We start from the raw sequence: 17562 nt of genomic DNA, 5'->3' as shown, positions 1-17562 counted from the left end.
GTCAAATTCAGAAGCAATTAAATTGTAGTCTAATTTTTAAATGCAAACATTTATGAAAAGAAAAGAATATAGTTCTTGTGTTATTTCAGCTATACCTTTCTTAACCGATGGGCAAACCCATGGTAGGTTTTGAGTTTCCCCTGGCTGATAGAGAACCAGATCAAAAAGAGAGTGGATCGGATCGTTTCCCGCTGGAATTTGAGTGGAGTGGTAGGGGCTGGGCGGACCCAGAGCTCAATCAGAAACTGGTTTTGAGTGCTGAAGTCGGACCGCGGCTTTCAGTCGACATTCAGAGCTGAGCTGGGGCGGTATCGATCGGCGGAAGAAAGTTGAGTTTGTACCTGGAATACTAGGCCACTATATATCCAGATATCTATAGTTCCCGCTGAACTATGCGCAAGTCGCCGGGCAGCCTGGCCTCGGAGGCCTTCTCCAGTTCGAACTCCTCGCTGAGCAACTCGTACAGCGATGGCAGCGACCTGGCCAACTGGGAGGAGTACGTGACCACTGACGGGAGTCTCTTCTACATGGAGTATGTGAGAAATGAGAAGACTGGCGTCTCGGCGGAGCGGCGGGTGGAGTTCATGCGCCGATCGCTGCGCCTGGGAAAGAAGTCGTCGCGTCGCCAGCCGCACAGCAATAATCAGAGTCACAACCAAAACCAGTCCCACGGTCAGAGCCAGTTGGATACCCAGACGGAGCCGCAAGAGTTCCGATTCTCGCAGTTCAAGACGGCTGCCCCCGATCCCAAGAAACTGGATCTGGTTATCACAGCCGCCGATCGCTTTCGTTTCGGACGACGGTCCACGGCGGTGGAGTCCATACTGGGCTTCCGGGTGCTGCCCTTTCCGGATCAACCAGAATGCCTGATGGTCGATGGTTTCGTTCACGATCTAAGTGCCCTGTCGCACGGCATAAAACGGGGAGATTGGTTTAGATCCCTGAATGGCATAGAGTTGTATGCCAGCAATGTGGATGAGCTGCTCCAGCAGTTCGTGGAGCCCACTCAGGTGTGCCTAGGCTTTCAATCCTGCGGTGCGGCCAGTGCAGTTTCTCCCACCGATCCGACCTACAATCCAAATACTCAAGAGGAGCAGGTGTGCAAAGTGGAGAACTTTCCCATGTTCACGGAGAAGTTTGAGCAGATGCTGATAACGGAGGGGAACTTCGGCAGTTCCGGAAGTTCCGCGGACATAAAAATGCCCTTTGCTATGCTGCTACTCCCACCGGAGTGCTATCAGCATGAGCAGCAACAGGATTCCTTGTACTACTTTCCGGAAATCCCCGACAACTTCCTATTTAAGGCCCGTGGGAGTTTCCTCACCCTGCACGCCGTTCTCAGTGAACTGCACACCCAACCGTTGAGTTCGCGGCTCCTGGTGGACCAGGTGCAATACCACGTCAACTACCGACGCCTGAATGGGTTCCTAGTCCTCTTCGCCTACGCCGGAGGACTCTGCAGCGCAGCGGAGTGCAGCCTGCGATCGGATGAGCTGATAGGATACATACGCTTCTCTCTGCCGGGCTTGGTCCTGGAGAGCTTCAATCAGGAGGAAGAGCCGGGCATTAGTTCGAAACTGAGGCTTTTCCTGCGACACTTTTGTGAAATCCAAAGGATCCGGCTCGTAGCCGGATGTCAAGGGCATATTCGTTTCGAAGAGCTCCTGGGCCAATCCCGCAGCTTACCGCTGCCCAAGGAAGCGCAGCTGCGCATCTTTGATGCTCTGAGTGAAATGGAGGCCATGGATTATCGCAATTGGAACGATGAGCCACTCACCACTCACCGCGAGTTCTTCATCTACGGAAGTGCGCTGTACTACGATGGATTCCTGGTGGCCAGCCTGCTGCCACCGGAAGTGAGGGTGAGTGTAGAGGGATTCCTGCGCTGCCGAGGGATCTTCGAGTTGCTCGGGGCTGCTCCGGGAATTAAAGTTCGCGAGATGTACGTGTGGGAGGAGATAGTGTTGCCCAGTGCCACAGGGCGATATTTCCTCACAATCTGCACCAAGAACCACTTGAGTCTGGCTGTGATCTTAAAGATCTTTGATGCTCCAGACATGGCTCCTGATGCGGTGGTGGGTCCATCGCTCTTCTACATCGAGGAGATTCAGGAGACGCTGGACCACCTTGTGCAATGCGGCATAGAATCCCTGGCCATGTTCTGGTCCGTTTCCAATAAGAGACCCGAGGTGCTGGACGCTTCTGCCATCGAGACCAGGGATCAGGAGAAGGAGCCGAACAACCGACTGGAGTCCTTCCTTAAGCAGAAGCTCACCGTACTGAGTCCATCGGTGGAAGAGGAGGCCCAACTGTGCTCGTCCTTGGGTGGGTCTTCCATACACAGTCTGACTCCCAGCGAGGATGAATCCTGCCGCAGGCGGTTAACCCCCATCCATGGTGCTGCCGAGGATTCGGACAGCGGTTCCGATTGGGAGAACTTCGCCGTACAGCATCCACTCCATTATGGACTAAATCTCGGGGCCGAGAGTCACAATCAGAGCCAGATGACGGAGTCCATGTGGAAGGAGATCAACAACGTGGTGCCGGTCAAGATATCCGCTGGCTGGAAGAATTCCGTGCTGCACTACGTCTACATCGACATAGCTAATGGGTCCTTGTTTGCACCATTTAGCGACAGCTCCGAGAACTCCAACTACCTCTCCGAGATTCGTCAGGCGTGTCACATAATCCACGCCGTGCTGGAGAAATCCAAGCACTATCGCAGGCAGCTATCGGAATCCTCGAGGGCACAGCCAAACTCAAACGGCCACAGTAACCACACAGTGTCGCTGGTCAAGGAGCACGGCATGACCCTCGAGGTCAGTCCGCAACCCAAGACCGACGGGCAATCGCAGTCCTCGACAAGCAGTCGCTTCGTTGTGGTTGGTCGCCTCTTCCAGTCGCCAGCCAAGGAGGTCTACGTGTGTCACCGATCCGATGTTCCCCAGAATATAGTCGAAATGGCCTTCCGATTGTCCTTTTTCTCAATGGGATAACTTTTTGGAAGAACACCAACAACTTAGATAGTAGGATTGCTAATTTATATCAACCAAAACTTTAAATCTGTCGAATTCTTGCGATAAATATAAAATTCCAAAAACTTAGGCAATATATATAATTAATATCTTTTACAAATTCCACTACAAAAACGTCAGAATTAAGGGAAGTGCAATTTCTTAGCGCAAGCTCTGCCAAAACTCAGAAATTGAAAAAAATGTATATTTCTTTTGAAACGCTGCGAATAAATAGCTATTTCCACAAGAACACAAACATCGTGCGAATGTGTTTCATTCATTCATAGTTCAAACTAGAGAAGCCATCAAAACTGTCCACTATTTTTAGAGTTCGGTAGGAGGGTCCTATTCTAAAAGTAGTTCCACGCACCAAAAGTCAAGAGACACGCCGAGCAATAAATCCACGTGAACGAGTGGCTCAAGGTGGTGCTCCCCAAATACTCAGTCTTTGCCAAATTCTCAAAATACGAATAGCCGTCGACAGTTCTGTTTGGGTGTTCCAACAAAAGAGGTTTCTTGGTGGATGGATAAGATGACAGCTACGTGGTTGCTGTGCTTTGTTCTCTCCTCCACGGTGATGGCGATAGCGGAGGAATCGGGCAGCGGTCTGTTCAACGTCACTGGGAATTCCTCGGATACCGAAACTGCTCCAAAGTTACCCAGCGAAGTGCAAAAGGCTGTTTGCACTGTGACTGCCGGCGAGGTAAGGGCATCTGCCGAGGCTGTCACCACAAAAACCCTTAAGGGAGTGTGTGGATCAGGTGGGTACAGTGGTCTCTTACCAGTTTGATCTTGAAATTATTTATGGTTTATCTGCAGATGAAATGAACATGGCCTTCCGGAGTCTGGAGAACAAACTCTACGAAGAGCTTCGAGTAATGAAACTGATTTTGGTGCACCTAGCAAAGGCAAATGGACTTAAACTCAATACTGCCCTTTCCACATCTCTGCCCACTCCACCCCCTACTATGAGGCCAATCACAGCCGCTGTGCCGCAAATCTTTAAGCCAATAGAACCTCCCAAGAAGGCTTCCAATGCAACCAATTTGAAAGCCGAAGAAAACGAAGTTGCTCCAGACTTTGGACTCAAGAAGACGCCCACCCTGAAAAACTTGGAGTCAAACGCAAATCTTGGAGCTCGGGAAACTGAAGTCGATAAATTTAACAATACTGTGCTGGCCGATCAAGATGTAAAATTGTTCACTTACTATTGGAAGTTGGAGAACGTCACAGAACTTATCAAAGCACCAAAATTGGCCACTGTCAGTAGCCCAATATTCAGCTTTAAAGGTACATCAGTAATTGGGATGGATTTTCAGCGTATTATTTATAATTTCTTTATAATCCCATTGCAGGAAAGTCCTTACAACTAAAGTGCACTTTCCATCACATGAATCGCGAACTGCTGAACCTGCAACTAGGATATGGCATCTTTAATCCGAAATCTAACCCTGGCCAAAGCAACAACATCTTGTTAGAAATGGACGGAATTTTCCAAAATACTAAGTGGACCGAAGACATCCAGCTGAAGCACAAAATTTCCATACTGGATCAAAGTCATACCCACCGAAGAACGCAGGATCTGAGTTCACAGGTGCTGAACAAGCTGGACATGGGCTTCTCCATCCCGAACAGCGTGCTCCTCGGTAGCTCTTACATCAAGCAAAATTCGCTATTGATTCAGATTCTTTTATATTTGTGAATGACAGAACAACGTTTGTATCGGAGCAATTAAAACAAAGAGAGACCAAAACCATATCCTATCTAGAAAAACATCAATATCCTTATTGCAGTTTAAAGCTTGCTGCGTGCTCCCTTTGCCTTTATGTCAAGGAACGGCAGAGCGATGGGGTAGAGCTCCTTGCACGACTTAAAGGTTACAATATCGCTGATTGGTTTATGACGCTCCATGTTTGTGATCTCCAAGGGCTCCGCTTCTGTCGTGGCATTGTCGTCGGTTTGCTGGGATACAATGTGTACGGACAAAACGCGTCGCTCCTCACCATCTTTTGCGATAAATTTCTGGAAATAGAAACAGGTTTTTTAGACAAAAATAACTTGTAAAGAACCATATGCTCTCACCTTGAAGTATTCTACAAAGTCGGCCTTGCTGATCTTACGGAGTATTGCTACCTCAGCTTCCTCTCTTTCAAAGTGATACGTCTGCATGGCTATTTCGCCATAGAACTGGCTGAATTGCTGGAATATGGTCTTAGGCTTTTCCAGCTTTTTCACGGCCAAAGCCTCCTTGTGCCGTTCAAACTCATCCAATGGCATATCCTCAATTACTTGCTGAAGATATCAGAAATTTGTTTATACAATTTATACAATAGACAATCGTGTTATTACCAAATAAGTTTGCAGAAAGTTTTCAATACGATCTTCGACAAAGGACGGGTGCTTTGCTGACTGCACAATGATACGTATGCCATTTGCTCCATTCACCTTACGCACTCCGCTGAACACGATGTAGCCCAGCTGTTCCTTTGTGCGAAGGCAATCGTAGCAAGGTTCCGAGAGCACCTGGGACACCAGGTTCACCATTATGTTTGTGTGATCTGTTTGTGCGCCGCATTGCAAGTAGAGCTGTGTGCAGGAGCTCTTATGGAACTCGTTCTCCTTCTCAAATAAGTAGCTGTCGCCTTTAATAGAACACAATTCATAATTTGTTACAAATTATTGAGCAATATTTTGACATACCCGCAAGCAGCTTATACTCTCGCTTTTTTAGCATTTGCCGCGCCAAAATGGGAAGCTTTGACGCATTGGTAGCCTCCAGGCGAGTGTTAACTCTACCCGCGATGTCCGTGGCCTGCTGCTTGGTCACATTGCCAAAAATAAAGCACTCTGTGTGCAGGCGCTGGAAGAACTCCCTAGCAAAGTTTAACACTCTATCGTACGTGACAACTATAAAAGAGTGCTTATTAATAAACTTATTTCTAGTTAGTCCCAGCTAATATCTTACGTTCCATAGCGTCTAACAGCTCCACATTGGCCCACGCATTTTCAGTTAACAACAAAGCTAAATAGTATATGGAATGCTGATATGGTTGCTCAGCCTTAAAGTTTTTCAGTGAACGTACGTATTCCTCCTTAAGGATGTCAAAACGTTTTTCATCGATGGAAAAGTCAAAAAGATGATCTAACAGCTTCTCCAACAGCACCACCTGTTTGTCACTAAAACCTCGAATGGTGAACTGAAAGGGAAAAACATTTAGCAATTTGAAAGTTAGGAAGAGTTACGTCTTCTCACATCGATGCCGCACGTCTTTCCCATCACACTAAGCTTCAAACTGGCTAGCTCTGCATCGTATAAGTACTCGTTGAGCTGATCCTTCAGCAGCATCACCATCATATGGTTCAGATTACAGTTCAGGGGATCTAGATAAGCTATGGGATTGGACATGTCGAACGTCATGCATGCCTTGGGTTTATTGAACTGATTGTCCTGCTTATGCCAAACCCTTAAAATTGGGGTATCCATAATAATAGTGGGATGTTTGGGAGCATCGGCTGGAACCTCGGAAATATCAAAGTTTGTTGGTATGAAGCTGTTTGGCAGCGCCAGTTTTAGGTTCTCGTTGAGTTCACAATTCTCCCAACACTACAAATATTTAAAGGTTATTTTTGTAAAGAGTTGAGAAATACAATAAGACGTACTTGCACTGTATCCTTTGCCACGCGCTTAACGCCGTACTTGGTTTTATAGTAGGGCTCCGCTAGGTCGCAATCCTGCTCAAAACTCTGGCTTACCATTACTATTCGGCTTTTGGATGGAACCAGCTCATCCAATAAGCCTTTAATGAGGTCTGGACGCCATTCGTTGCTCAGATATGGAGCAATAAGTACCTCCTCCAGGGGAAATATTTGCATCGACGAGACGGCATGTGTGACTAAACTCTCCGGCTGCTCCTTTTCCTTGAAGCGGAATCTCATTTCGTTGAGTTTAACGCACTCGTCAAATATCCACTTCTTGGGACCCTCTTTTCGCAGCATTTCCAAGTACTGAAACACGATCTTAACAATGTCATCCACGTGTTCCAAACCCTCTTGCGTCAAGTCGACGACAATATCGAAGAACCCAAATCCGTTTTGTGTGTTCTGATGCCCGGCCATAAGACTGCAAATGGAATAGATTTATCATCTCTGAAATCGGTGATCTTAATGAACTTACTCATTGCACCAGCCCAGACGTCGCAGCTCGGATAAAATGCTGCCCTTGCCCTCGTGACCGATGAGGTGCGTCAAATAGTTATCGGGCTATAACAAAACAAGAGGTAAAGTGAGCTAACCATAGAAGAGCTTTTTGGCAATCCTCTGATTGATCCGCAGCCACATCGCAGTGGTTCCTAAAACTTACGCCTGACTTGTAGAACTGCGTCAAATCGTCTGTGGTAAAGCTTATCGTCAGCGATCGGATGTCTTTGATAGGCACTATTTTCACTTTTTGTCCATAGCGCTCCTCGGCGTAGGGATGGCGTGGCCAATCTGGAACCTCGACGTTTTTGTTCTCGATTTCCGAGAACTTCTCCAATACCATACCCTCCAGTTCGTCCAAAGATTCTGTCGGAGATTGATTAGTTATCAGCACTAACGACAGAAACCATAATAACAAACCTTTTCCAATGACAGCCAGGCACATTATGTTGGCGGAGTACCACTGCTTGTGGAACTTAAGCAACTCATCCCGCACATCTATGTTCTTGGACTTGGGTATTTCGGAAAGGGTGGTCTTGTTGCCGCTACCAAACTTGCTGTAGGCATGATCCGGCTTGGCCAGGTGACGGTTCACCTGCTTGATTCGCCACAGATCGCTGGGCAGGTTTTTTTCGTGCTCGGAGTTTACCTGCAATGAAACCCTCTTATTTCTGAAAGCAATTTATCTGATGAGATTATATACCGCATTTATTTCCCGCTCTGTGGCGCTGGGCGTGAACAAGGGTGCTATGAAGAACTGCGCGAAGCGATCTAATGCTCCATCTAACTTGTCCGGCGCTACATGGAAGTGGTACTTTGTCATCAGGGGATAGGTGGCGGCGTTGCTGCTTCCGCCGCTCTGCGAAAGGTAAGTGGTGTAGCCATTCTCATGGGGATACTTCTCGGTGCCCAGGAACAGCATGTGCTCGCAAAAGTGGGCCAATCCAGGCAGGTTCGTGGGATCTGACATGTGGCTGTCATGGGCACAGCTATTAGAGTGGAACATTGAGGGAACATTTTATCTTATTTACCCCACTTGCACGGAGAGAGCTGCAGCCGAGACATCTGTGTTGGGATCGCTGATAAGCAGGACCTTCAGTCCATTTTCGAGTTGCAATCCCCGGTAGTCGCGTGTGTCCTGCAGCGACTTTTCAATGTTGTTCAGCCTATAAGAGATGAGTCATTGCCTTTAGACGACCTCAAAGACGTGTAACTCGCAATTACCTCAATATGGGCTCCATGCTGTCTGGTTTTCTGGTTGCGGACTTTTGCGAGCTCTCAGCTATTGTCATCTTGGGTTTAGTAAACGTTCCAATAGATCGATGTGTTACTGAAATGCTGGCCCTCAACGCACTTGACCTGTGCGAAATAATTGCTATTTAGTGGTGTCCGTTGGCGGAAATTGGATTTATTGCTGCCAACCGTCGACCAAAAACCGCTGTTAAGGCAAAAATCGATTTTCTGCACGTAAGATACATTGAGTTTGTGAAATACTTTTAAGGACGCAACTCCGGCTTAACTTAGCGCCCGTACGTTAAGAATTTCGAAAGTGGGCGGAGTTGGTAACCGAGCCGGTCGGGTTCGCGTTCAATCAATTTTAATCGCTCTTTGGCCCGAAAAATAAATTCTAACTAGTTTCGCAACAACTAAAAGAGTAAATAATCATCTGTTCGCAGGGTTGCCAACGCACCGCGTAGACAGAACTAGTTCAAAGCGTTGCCAGGTCGTTTATTTTATCAGTGGTTCAAGATTTCAGAATTGAAGAAAGTATACAAAATGCTCCTGGGTAAGCTTTATTTTCAAATATGAAATTAATGAATTAATAAATATAAATATTTATAAATTTAATTAGTTTCAGATGATGATTTTTACTCCAAATTGTTAATTTTGATTGTAATAGGTTCCAAATGTATTTAAGCTGCTTGGAATTTTTTTAACGACATAACATATAATAAATATTGGCCAGCCCTGCAAAGAGTCATTATAAAAATAAATATTCCGCGAAATGTCGTGCTTCGGACATCTGGCAACACTCCGCGACCATCCACCACCGTAGTCCAACACTGGTCGGCTACCGTCAAAGCGCGTAGAAGAATTGCGGGCTGTAACTGCATTTTATTATTTTTAATTTTATTGATAGTGCGCCTGACCAGCGAGCACCTTTTATTCGCCGTCGTCGGCATCCATCTCGCAGCAATGCCAAAGTTGTGCCAGCCGAAAAGATTGCGCGTGTTGCGAACCACAAACTGCGTCGCCATCGGTGTGTGGGTGCAGAAATAAATGCAAATTGTTGTAAAATGCCGTGCTTTGGTGTGCGTGTTGATAAGTGCAATACGCAAAAGTAAGAACATTGAGGCAAATCCGTGCAATCCGTGGGATCAGCCGTTTTCAGAGGTGAGTGCTGCAGTGCTAAGTCCGCGGAGATTTATGAATTCGTCAATTCTGTGTTTCCCCTTCGACCAGCAGTCGAATTAGGTTCTAATCAAATTGTTTACCCACTAAAATGCGTTCCATCGCGAAAAAGTACAAGTGCTCAACGATTTTTCTCCTCGTTCTCTGGTCCTCAAATTGGGCCAAGTTTACCGGAATGGCAAGTAGGAACTTCAAGATGCCCTCTTAAAAGTCCCTGTGCCTCCTGTGTGCGAGTGTTGGTGTGTGTGTTTGGTAACGGTATTTGTGGCCGTTTTGCAATGGCACGAGAAAATCAATAAGCTAGCAAAATTGAAGAAAGGAGACTCCCAGACATAACAAAGCAGCCCAAAGTTCGTTAATAATACTAATATGCTGGCGTGCTTTGCAAGTTCTCGTGAATCAAAGCGCCTAATTACCCCACAGGTTCACACCTCGCATGAGAAAACACTTGGCTCCTGTCCGTAAATAAACTTAGTTTTCGTATGCTTATATGGTTATTAAAAGATAATGGTTTGTGGAAATATTTTACAATAAGAACTAAAAACTAAGGTACCAGTTAACCTTTAAGAAATGACAAAAATCGGTCAAGTTTTATGCTATAGTAAAACTATATTTTCAAATGATTATCATGGGTTCTTTACCTTCTGCATATTTACATTTTCAATATACTTGAGATCTTTAAAAACTACATGTTTATCACCTTTAAAACTTAGTTATTTCGCTTGGCTTCACTTCGTTTAAGACTGCAAAGGCGAATAATATATTTTTAGAAGTATTTCTACAAGAACATAATAAAAAATGCAAATCGGTCAGTGTTCTTCTTTTCAGAAATGTTAATTATACAGCTACATTTACAAGAAGCCATGTCTGTATAATTCAAGAATATTTTCAAACGCTTTCTTCGCAATCTACATTTGATTCTCTTTCCCTTTGAAGGGATTCCAAGGTCTCTCATCTATTGTACAGATACATTATAAACAAGAGAGAATGCTTTAGTCGAGTTTCCCGACTATCTGATACCCGCTACTCAGCTAGTGGAAGTGCAAGGTAGAAATTTCAACACAACGACAGTTTTTGGCTGTTTGTGGGCGTTAGAGAGGGCGTGGCAAATAGTTTTTTTTTGCAAACCGATAGAAATTTACTAGACTAATAGACGTTCATATGGACGGACGGACAGACGGACATGGCCAGAGCGACTCGGCTATCGACGCTGATCAAGAATATATTTACTTTATATGGTCGAAACCGCTTCCTTCTGACATAGTTTTCAAAGAATCTACTGTACCCTTTTACTTTACGAGTAACGTAAAGTACAATGCCTCTTACAATGCCTTCAATTGCATGGTTATTGTTTTGGGCTTGAAGAGCATCCCAAAATAGAATGCAGCTCGTCGGGAAGATCGGACAATGGATTGCCGTGGAGCGTGGGCCACGCAGGAAGAAGCGTGCTCATTGCGACTGGAGGATTGATGGCAGATATTTTTAGTGCAGCCCCAATTAGGTTCAATTAGAGACCAAGAGAGCTTATCGCTCCGTATCCGAGGTACTGGCTTCAACTTCCTCCGCGACAAGTGGATCGGGGGTCAATGAATTGGATGGCGTTTTATAGCGGCCGATTGCGGGATCCAGTGGATTTCGTGGTAAATGATACGAATCCCCCATAAGTATATGAATAGCAGGTACCAGATTTCACGTTAGTAATTTGACTATTCACCGAATTCAGAGTTTATTGATGTAGATAAGTTCATATTTTTTAACTGAACGTGAATTTTCTAAGTGCGTAGACTGTTAGAAATTATTTCTATTTTAGGAAGCACTTATAATGTAGATTAAAATCAAATTAATCACGAGATAGAACAATTTTGCTATACACAAAACGTTAATGCAGACGATATTTTATGTGACTTACTAATTAGCATGTCGATTGTAAGTCGGGAATTTAGCATCAGCGATAGACCTTGTCAGAATTGAAAAGTATTAGGTCAGCGATTCTAGGTAGTTTACTTATTTATATTAAGAGAATGTTTTCCTCAAGAGAGCATACATATATCCAAATCCCAATTAAATCATACAAAAATCCAAAATTATTTTTATTTCAGATTTTAAAAGCGTGTCCTGCTATTTGTGCATGCCTAAAATGGACAACGAGCAGCCGCATCAAGAGTTGGTGAAGTGCGTCCTGGTGGGGGACACGGCGGTGGGCAAGACCCGTCTGATCTGCGCGAGGGCCTGCAACAAACATGTCTCGCTATCCCAGCTCCTCTCCACACACGTGCCGACCGTGTGGGCTATCGACCAGTATCGCATATACAAAGATGTGGGTTACCATTCTCTAAAGAGTCCTAATTGTTAAATTTAATCGAGTCTTAAAATATAAAAGGTTCTCGAGCGATCCTGGGAGGTGGTGGATGGAGTGAATGTCTCACTTCGCCTATGGGATACATTTGGTGACCACGACAAGGATCGGCGTTTCGCATACGGCAGGTTTGTAATCATAGCAGACCTCACTATACGAATCAAAAAGATATATATTCTTGACCTACAGATCTGATGTGGTGCTGCTGTGCTTTTCCATTGCCAGTCCAATTTCCTTGCGCAACTGCAAGATGATGTGGTATCCGGAAATTCGCCGCTTTTGTCCGGATGTTCCTGTCATTCTAGTTGGCTGCAAGAACGACCTGCGCTACATGTATCGCGACGAGAACTATCTCTCGTATTTCGGCGAGAAGGGAACCTTTGTTCGGTATGCATAGCTAACAGGTTTCAGCCAGTTTAGTGTAGCTTTAATCAATTCAATTATTCATTGGGTAGCAATCTATATTTAGATTATATTTACAGAACACTAAAAATATAAATTAATGTTGAATACTAAAGAAATTCATTTGATAAGATTTTGAGAGAAATTCTATTTAAATTAACTAAATTAAAAGCAATCATTACTATAATCTTTTTTAAAGAGCGGCATTGAAGAGTGACCTGGTTATGCCGGATGAGGCGCGTGCCGTCGCCAAAGAGCTGGGGGTGGCCTACTACGAGACCAGTGTGTTCACCTACTTTGGAGTGAATGAGGTGTTTGAAAATGCCATCCGATCCGCGTTGATTGCACGGCGACAGCAGCGCTTCTGGATGACAAACCTAAAAAAGGTACAGAAGCCCCTGCTGCAAGCCCCGTTCCGGCCACCGAAGCCACCACCACCGGAGGTCACCGTCATGGTCGGCAACTATCGGCAGGATATCTACAACATGTTCCTGTCGCAGGCCTACACCGACCTTGTTCTGGTCGGGGCGGGTGGCACCAAGTTCGCCGTGCACAGGTTCATGCTAGCCGCCGCGTCCAGCATCTTCCAGCGCCTGCTTAGCACTGAGCTGACTGATATGGGCGGGCGGAGCAGCAGCGAATCTAGCATGGTCAGCTCAACATTCGGGGAGGCCACCATTGCGGACTTTAACGACGACACAGAGTCCCTGATCCGCTACGAATCACGCACACAACGGTGGGTGTTGCCTCTTGATCTCAGTGAACCCATTGACTTTGAATACACTTTTTTCAGCAGAATGTGGGAACATTTAAAGCGCCGCTCCAGTTATCAGGCGTTACCTCTCATGGAGTCTAAGCGGTCCAACGATCTGTACAGGGAGCTACATCATCCGGTTCTGCAGAGCATTCGCCTGGTGCACGTGGAAAATCATCGGGGTACAAATGGTCTGCAGACAATTGTCACCCTTAGCAAGCTTATATCTCAGCAAGCTGTGCATCAGTGCCTGAGATTTATTTATACCGGTACCATTGACAAGGATTGCAATAATCTGGAGGTAGGATCATGTTTCAATATATTGAGTTTATTAGAACCTAACCCATTAATATATTGTTTATGCTCACAGGAAATTAGAGAAGCTGCCGATCTATTAGAACTGCCGCAACTAACTCAGCTACTTTCCAGGCCTCAAACCGTTATGGAGAACTCCAGCGATGAGCCAAATCCACACATTTGCCTTGTAAGCACATTGATGCTATGATATCCATTATATAGATATAAACATTTAATTTCCTTTAAATTAGCGCATCAAAGAAAGCATGGAACGGCATTGCATTGGTGACGGGTGCTTCAGTGATGTCACTTTTGAATTGGATGATGGTTTAATGAAGGTTTGTCTGTTTAATTGCTATAAAGCACAATATTTAAAATATACCTTTACTGCATTGCAGGCACACCGCGCTGTGTTAGTTGGTCGTTGTGATGTCATGCGCGCAATGTTGTTGGGTGACTTTCGCGAGGCGCATTCCAATGTGGTAGGAAGGAGCCTAATACCATTAAATTAAAGATAATTATCATAATTTTCCTAACCCTAAGATCGTATTCCCTGGAGTTACAATTTACACATTCCACAAGCTGCTGTGCTACCTGTACACTGATCAGATTCCGCCAATCTCGGCCGTCAAGTGCCTCAATCTGTTGGAGCTGGCCAACAGACTCTGCCTGCCACGGCTGCTAAACCTGGTTGAGTGCCGCGTTATTGAAGATCTCACATTGATTTCCCAGAACGAAACCAATGAAACGGTGGATCACTGTCTAAAGTTACTGGAGCCAGTGAAGGTATAGAAAAATCCGTTAAATAATTATAATTTCCAAAGTACCATATATTGTCTCTTTCAGCTGCACAACGCACATCAATTGGCCGAGTGGTGCATGTCATACCTGTGCGTCAATTACAACCTTATTTGTAAGTTTTCACTCAAGGGCCTAAAGGCGCTGCACCAGGATAATCAGGAGTACTTGCGAGAGCACCGATGGCCTCCTGTCTGGTATCTCAAGGACTATGATTACTATCAGCGATGCCTGAACGAGTTGAACAAGGAGCTAAAGCTAAAGACTTCGAGGCGGGAGTCGCCAAGCGATGACGAGGGTTGTCTGTGCTTCACGGGCGGTAAGTGTTGCTACTTTTACGGAATTATCTGCTCCACATTCCACCACACTTAACATCCCAGTCCAATACTCCAGTCGGAGGATCAGCTCAGGTTTTAGTTTCAGCTAGCTATAGAGGATAATGTATGTATCACGACTGCGGTTTGTATTTGTAGCTAGGTGTCTCGTTATTGTTTTCCTTTCCTGTTGATTTCCTTGCTCATTTACAACGACAACGCCATCACCATAATATTAATGTGCGAAATTTGGTCAAAGTATTCTCTTGCTGGCTGTTAGGTAAATCGAAGCGCAGCGGTGATGGGAGTGGCACTACGGAGAACAGCAACGCAGATAATCAGATCTTTAACAGCGCCGGCAACTCGCTCAACCACATTGATTTGGAGGCGGACATGGACTTGAATCTCTGACACCCAGCCCTAGGACAAGGAAGGTTTGTTAATGATCTTAAAGTAAGAATTCTTTGATGACTATATTCGATCTTCCAGATCACTGCGCTTCATTGTGATCCTGCCGGTCCTGATCTGTTTCATCTGTACGATTTTAAGTATTTTGATACTTTTCCAAATCCATACATAACAAACCTCAAGGATACGATTTAGCGTGGTTGGATATAGGGATTGGGAATGGAGAGAGAAGAGAGGAGTGGCGCGTCTGCTTTTGACATTACGCAATATATAGAGCGCAAATTTGCCTTAGTGATTACTGATTAATAAGTCCAACGTAGCTCGACCCAGATCAAAGGAGCATACTGCAGAATGCTTCGGATTTCTTATATTTATACGCCTATATATAATGCAAAGCATAGACGAGTATGTATGCACATGCACCTCGGCGATGCGAAGCATTTCGCTGTATTGCCTTACGATATATTGGTGTACACTCAACTTGTTCTGCACGATTCCATGGAAAGTGGAATGCTAAAGGACACAGACATGTGTATATCCTTATATTTGTACCTTTACCTAAGACATGTATGTATGTATATTTTTGAATTCCTACTTACGGAAACATTTGTCTAGCCATAGTTCTAAGCAATTCTTTATGATAAGGACGCATTTTGTACAGAATGATAGAATAAAGCAATTACAAACAAATTGCACGTTTCTTATTTGTAATAAAAACTCATTGTACAATTAATTTATTAGACTTAGTAATAAAACAGTTCACATACCATTTAAAAAAACACAACATTTATAACGCATTTTAAAGTCCCTGTACAGTTTTGACGGTTTTGGCACTTGATTGCGATATGGTACCATCCTCCACCTCGAGATCTTGCAGCATGGCAATCATCTCCTCGTCCGTAATCACAACCTCCGCCTTTCTGTTGTTGTTAATAAGTGAACTTAACGTAGCCGGCGCAGATTCTCCACACAGTTCGCGCAATTCCTGCTCTAGTTGATCTTCTTCCAGGATTGCGTTCTCCACAACGCTATTGGACATTACGTCCTGAACTTCCCGATGCTGGTCCAGAGTATCTCGCACATCGGCCAATACTTCGTCGACATTGTCGTACTTCAATCCAGAATCCGAAAGAACCTTCTTCAAAGTATTTGATCCGATTTTGTAGGCATCCAGAACAGCACCACTGTTTTGAGCCTCATCCACACTGGACAGAAGAGATTCGATGTTGTGCAAGGCAAGACTGCGACGTTCTAATTACAACAATTCAAAGAACGTTATTCACAAAAGACAAATTAGGGCGTTCTACTATAAGGTTTACCATGATTCTTTTCCAGGAGATGCCTTTTTCGTAGATAGGTTTTTGCCATTTGCCGCTTGTTCCCTTTCATGTACTGGCGCGCTTTGTCATCGTTTACCTTGATCTCCTCCTCTAGTTCCTCCAACTGCTTTAGTAACTGCGATTGTGTATTCTGAAGATTGTGGACGGCCTGGTCTTCTTGGCTTATATTAAGATCATCGCCCTCCTTTCCTACAACCAAAATTACAGTTTAATAATTTACCCTACTTTATAACTTTTAAAACTTGCTTGGTATTTTGATCAAATGAATTTGGCGTATCCCTTTTTCTACTTTAAATTCTAGGCCGACAGTTTGGCGAACATTTAGGGCCAATAGGCAAACGCATAGATCTTTGTCTGAGTGAATGCGAACTCCGTGAGTCTTACAATGCGTTTTGAACGCATTAAAATGCAGTAGCTTTCCAGTGTTTTCCGACAGGACTTTTTCGATTATGAGATCGCAAGTGTTCTGGAAAGTTAAATATGTAGGATTCTTATTGTATCGGATAATAACACATACATTTAAGACATCTAGGTGAATCCATTCAACTAAAGTTGAGGCCTCTAGGTCCTCCGTCACCACGCTGTGCTTTATTTTCGACCAGCCCCATGAAAGGGGACGTGTGACTAGGCTGTTGACAAGCCATCCACTCCAGGAATTGGCCGGATCGTGCTCGAATTCACTGCGGGAGCGGATCTGCTTCCTCTTTTGCATCTCAGATATCACGGTGTCCAGGCAGGCGGGCAATTGGTCACCCCTCATGAACAGCAGCTGCAGATTCCGCAGGCTGAAGATTGGTCGCCCGCTGAACTTCAGATATTTTGCAATTAATTCCATCCAGAAATTCATTTTTGCGTCGTAGCTCTCCGCATCCAGGTGTCTCGATCGAAACATGGCGAACTGCACCTGCATTCTAACGTTATCCTGCCAGCTGGCGGGAAAGCTAAACTGGCCAGATTCACTTTCCTTGTCACTGCTTGCAAGGCTCATATTTAAAACAGGGATTTAATCCGGATTATAAAAGTCGCGCGTCTTTTGTGATTGTGTGTTTATGTCTAATCAGCAGGTTTGTAGTGCTGGAAAATGATTAAATGCTTACAAGACTTGTAAACAAACTTCAAAAGGGCCGTTAAATTTAATGGAATGAAAATTAAGAGTTGTCATTCTATAAAGCTAGTAATTGCATAAATTAAAGATTAAAATGGTTACTAAATAAAATTAGACTACTATCTTGTATAAACAACTTAATACAAAAGTATTTAGTCTTACCGC

At 44.7% G+C, this 17562-nt stretch overlaps 5 protein-coding genes across 9 annotated transcripts; 3 read left to right on the top strand and 2 right to left on the bottom strand.

Annotated features, from left to right (window-relative positions):
- Positions 1-301: 301 nt before the first annotated feature.
- Positions 302-3163, top strand: LOC120448124 (protein inturned). The gene has a single exon (XM_039629935.1). The coding sequence runs from the start codon at positions 393-395 to the stop codon at positions 2994-2996; it is 2604 nt and encodes an 867-aa protein (XP_039485869.1). The 5' UTR covers positions 302-392; the 3' UTR covers positions 2997-3163.
- A 9-nt stretch (positions 3164-3172) lies between these two features.
- LOC120448131 lies at positions 3173-4716 on the top strand. The gene is made up of 3 exons (XM_039629949.2): positions 3173-3775; positions 3834-4304; positions 4370-4716. The coding sequence occupies exons 1-3, from the start codon at positions 3538-3540 to the stop codon at positions 4714-4716; spliced, it is 1056 nt and encodes a 351-aa protein (XP_039485883.1). The 5' UTR covers positions 3173-3537.
- LOC120448123 (insulin-degrading enzyme) lies at positions 4688-8871 on the bottom strand. 2 transcript variants are annotated; one of them, XM_039629933.2, is made up of 14 exons: positions 8634-8871; positions 8436-8570; positions 8243-8377; positions 7915-8185; positions 7632-7860; positions 7375-7577; positions 7189-7274; positions 6675-7134; positions 6268-6618; positions 5980-6211; positions 5715-5921; positions 5364-5656; positions 5097-5306; positions 4688-5036 (listed from the first exon to the last, which is right to left on the bottom strand). In XM_039629933.2, exons 1-14 carry the CDS (start codon positions 8687-8689, stop codon positions 4809-4811), a joined length of 3096 nt encoding a protein of 1031 aa, XP_039485867.1. In that variant the 5' UTR covers positions 8690-8871; the 3' UTR covers positions 4688-4808. The 2 variants fall into 2 exon arrangements, with proteins under 2 accessions (XP_039485867.1, XP_039485868.1); XM_039629934.2 differs by having other exon boundaries at positions 8436-8871.
- Positions 8872-9259: 388 nt separating this feature from the next.
- LOC120448125 (rho-related BTB domain-containing protein 1) lies at positions 9260-15642 on the top strand. Of its 4 annotated transcripts, none has more exons than XM_039629939.2 (13): positions 9260-9605; positions 11723-11940; positions 12004-12107; positions 12169-12366; positions 12581-13117; positions 13178-13436; positions 13506-13619; positions 13684-13770; positions 13831-13914; positions 13976-14218; positions 14279-14549; positions 14825-14978; positions 15034-15642. In XM_039629939.2, exons 2-12 carry the CDS (start codon positions 11752-11754, stop codon positions 14953-14955), a joined length of 2217 nt encoding a protein of 738 aa, XP_039485873.1. In that variant the 5' UTR covers positions 9260-9605; positions 11723-11751; the 3' UTR covers positions 14956-14978; positions 15034-15642. The 4 variants fall into 4 exon arrangements, with proteins under 4 accessions (XP_039485873.1, XP_039485872.1, XP_039485870.1 ...); XM_039629938.2 differs by having other exon boundaries at positions 13175-13436; XM_039629936.1 differs by having other exon boundaries at positions 13175-13436; positions 14804-14978.
- A 7-nt stretch (positions 15643-15649) lies between these two features.
- On the bottom strand, positions 15650-17367 carry LOC120448129 (charged multivesicular body protein 7). The gene is made up of 4 exons (XM_039629947.2): positions 16810-17367; positions 16539-16758; positions 16272-16481; positions 15650-16203 (listed from the first exon to the last, which is right to left on the bottom strand). The coding sequence occupies exons 1-4, from the start codon at positions 17278-17280 to the stop codon at positions 15752-15754; spliced, it is 1353 nt and encodes a 450-aa protein (XP_039485881.1). The 5' UTR covers positions 17281-17367; the 3' UTR covers positions 15650-15751.
- Positions 17368-17562: the final 195 nt, after the last annotated feature.

This window comes from Drosophila santomea, chromosome 3L (assembly GCF_016746245.2).
Source record: "Drosophila santomea strain STO CAGO 1482 chromosome 3L, Prin_Dsan_1.1, whole genome shotgun sequence".
NCBI classification, from domain to species: Eukaryota; Metazoa; Arthropoda; class Insecta; order Diptera; family Drosophilidae; genus Drosophila; species Drosophila santomea.
This window is presented reverse-complemented; position numbering and strand designations above follow the sequence as displayed.

Bases quoted from the DNA above. Each gene is read 5' to 3' on its own strand.
- LOC120448129 (XM_039629947.2), bottom strand. From the start codon at position 17,280: ATGAGCCTTGCAAGCAGTGACAAGGAAAGTGAATCTGGCCAGTTTAGC. The intron at 16,759-16,809 runs GTATGTGTTATT...TTAACTTTCCAG, and splicing joins TTCACCTAGATGTCTTAAAT to AACACTTGCGATCTCATAAT. The intron at 16,204-16,271 runs GTAAACCTTATA...TGTTGTAATTAG, and splicing joins TCTCCTGGAAAAGAATCATG to AACGTCGCAGTCTTGCCTTG.
- LOC120448125 (XM_039629936.1), top strand. From the start codon at position 11,752: ATGCCTAAAATGGACAACGAGCAGCCGCATCAAGAGTTGGTGAAGTGC. The intron at 11,941-12,003 runs GTGGGTTACCAT...AAAATATAAAAG, and splicing joins AGTATCGCATATACAAAGAT to GTTCTCGAGCGATCCTGGGA. The intron at 13,771-13,830 runs GTTTGTCTGTTT...ACTGCATTGCAG, and splicing joins TGGATGATGGTTTAATGAAG to GCACACCGCGCTGTGTTAGT.
- LOC120448123 (XM_039629933.2), bottom strand. From the start codon at position 8,689: ATGTATCTTACGTGCAGAAAATCGATTTTTGCCTTAACAGCGGTTTTT. The intron at 8,571-8,633 runs GTTGGCAGCAAT...TATTTCGCACAG, and splicing joins ACAGCGGTTTTTGGTCGACG to GTCAAGTGCGTTGAGGGCCA. The intron at 7,135-7,188 runs GTAAGTTCATTA...TTCCATTTGCAG, and splicing joins CGTCTGGGCTGGTGCAATGA to TCTTATGGCCGGGCATCAGA.
- LOC120448124 (XM_039629935.1), top strand. From the start codon at position 393: ATGCGCAAGTCGCCGGGCAGCCTGGCCTCGGAGGCCTTCTCCAGTTCG.
- LOC120448131 (XM_039629949.2), top strand. From the start codon at position 3,538: ATGGATAAGATGACAGCTACGTGGTTGCTGTGCTTTGTTCTCTCCTCC. The intron at 3,776-3,833 runs GTGGGTACAGTG...GTTTATCTGCAG, and splicing joins TAAGGGAGTGTGTGGATCAG to ATGAAATGAACATGGCCTTC. The intron at 4,305-4,369 runs GTACATCAGTAA...ATCCCATTGCAG, and splicing joins CCCAATATTCAGCTTTAAAG to GAAAGTCCTTACAACTAAAG.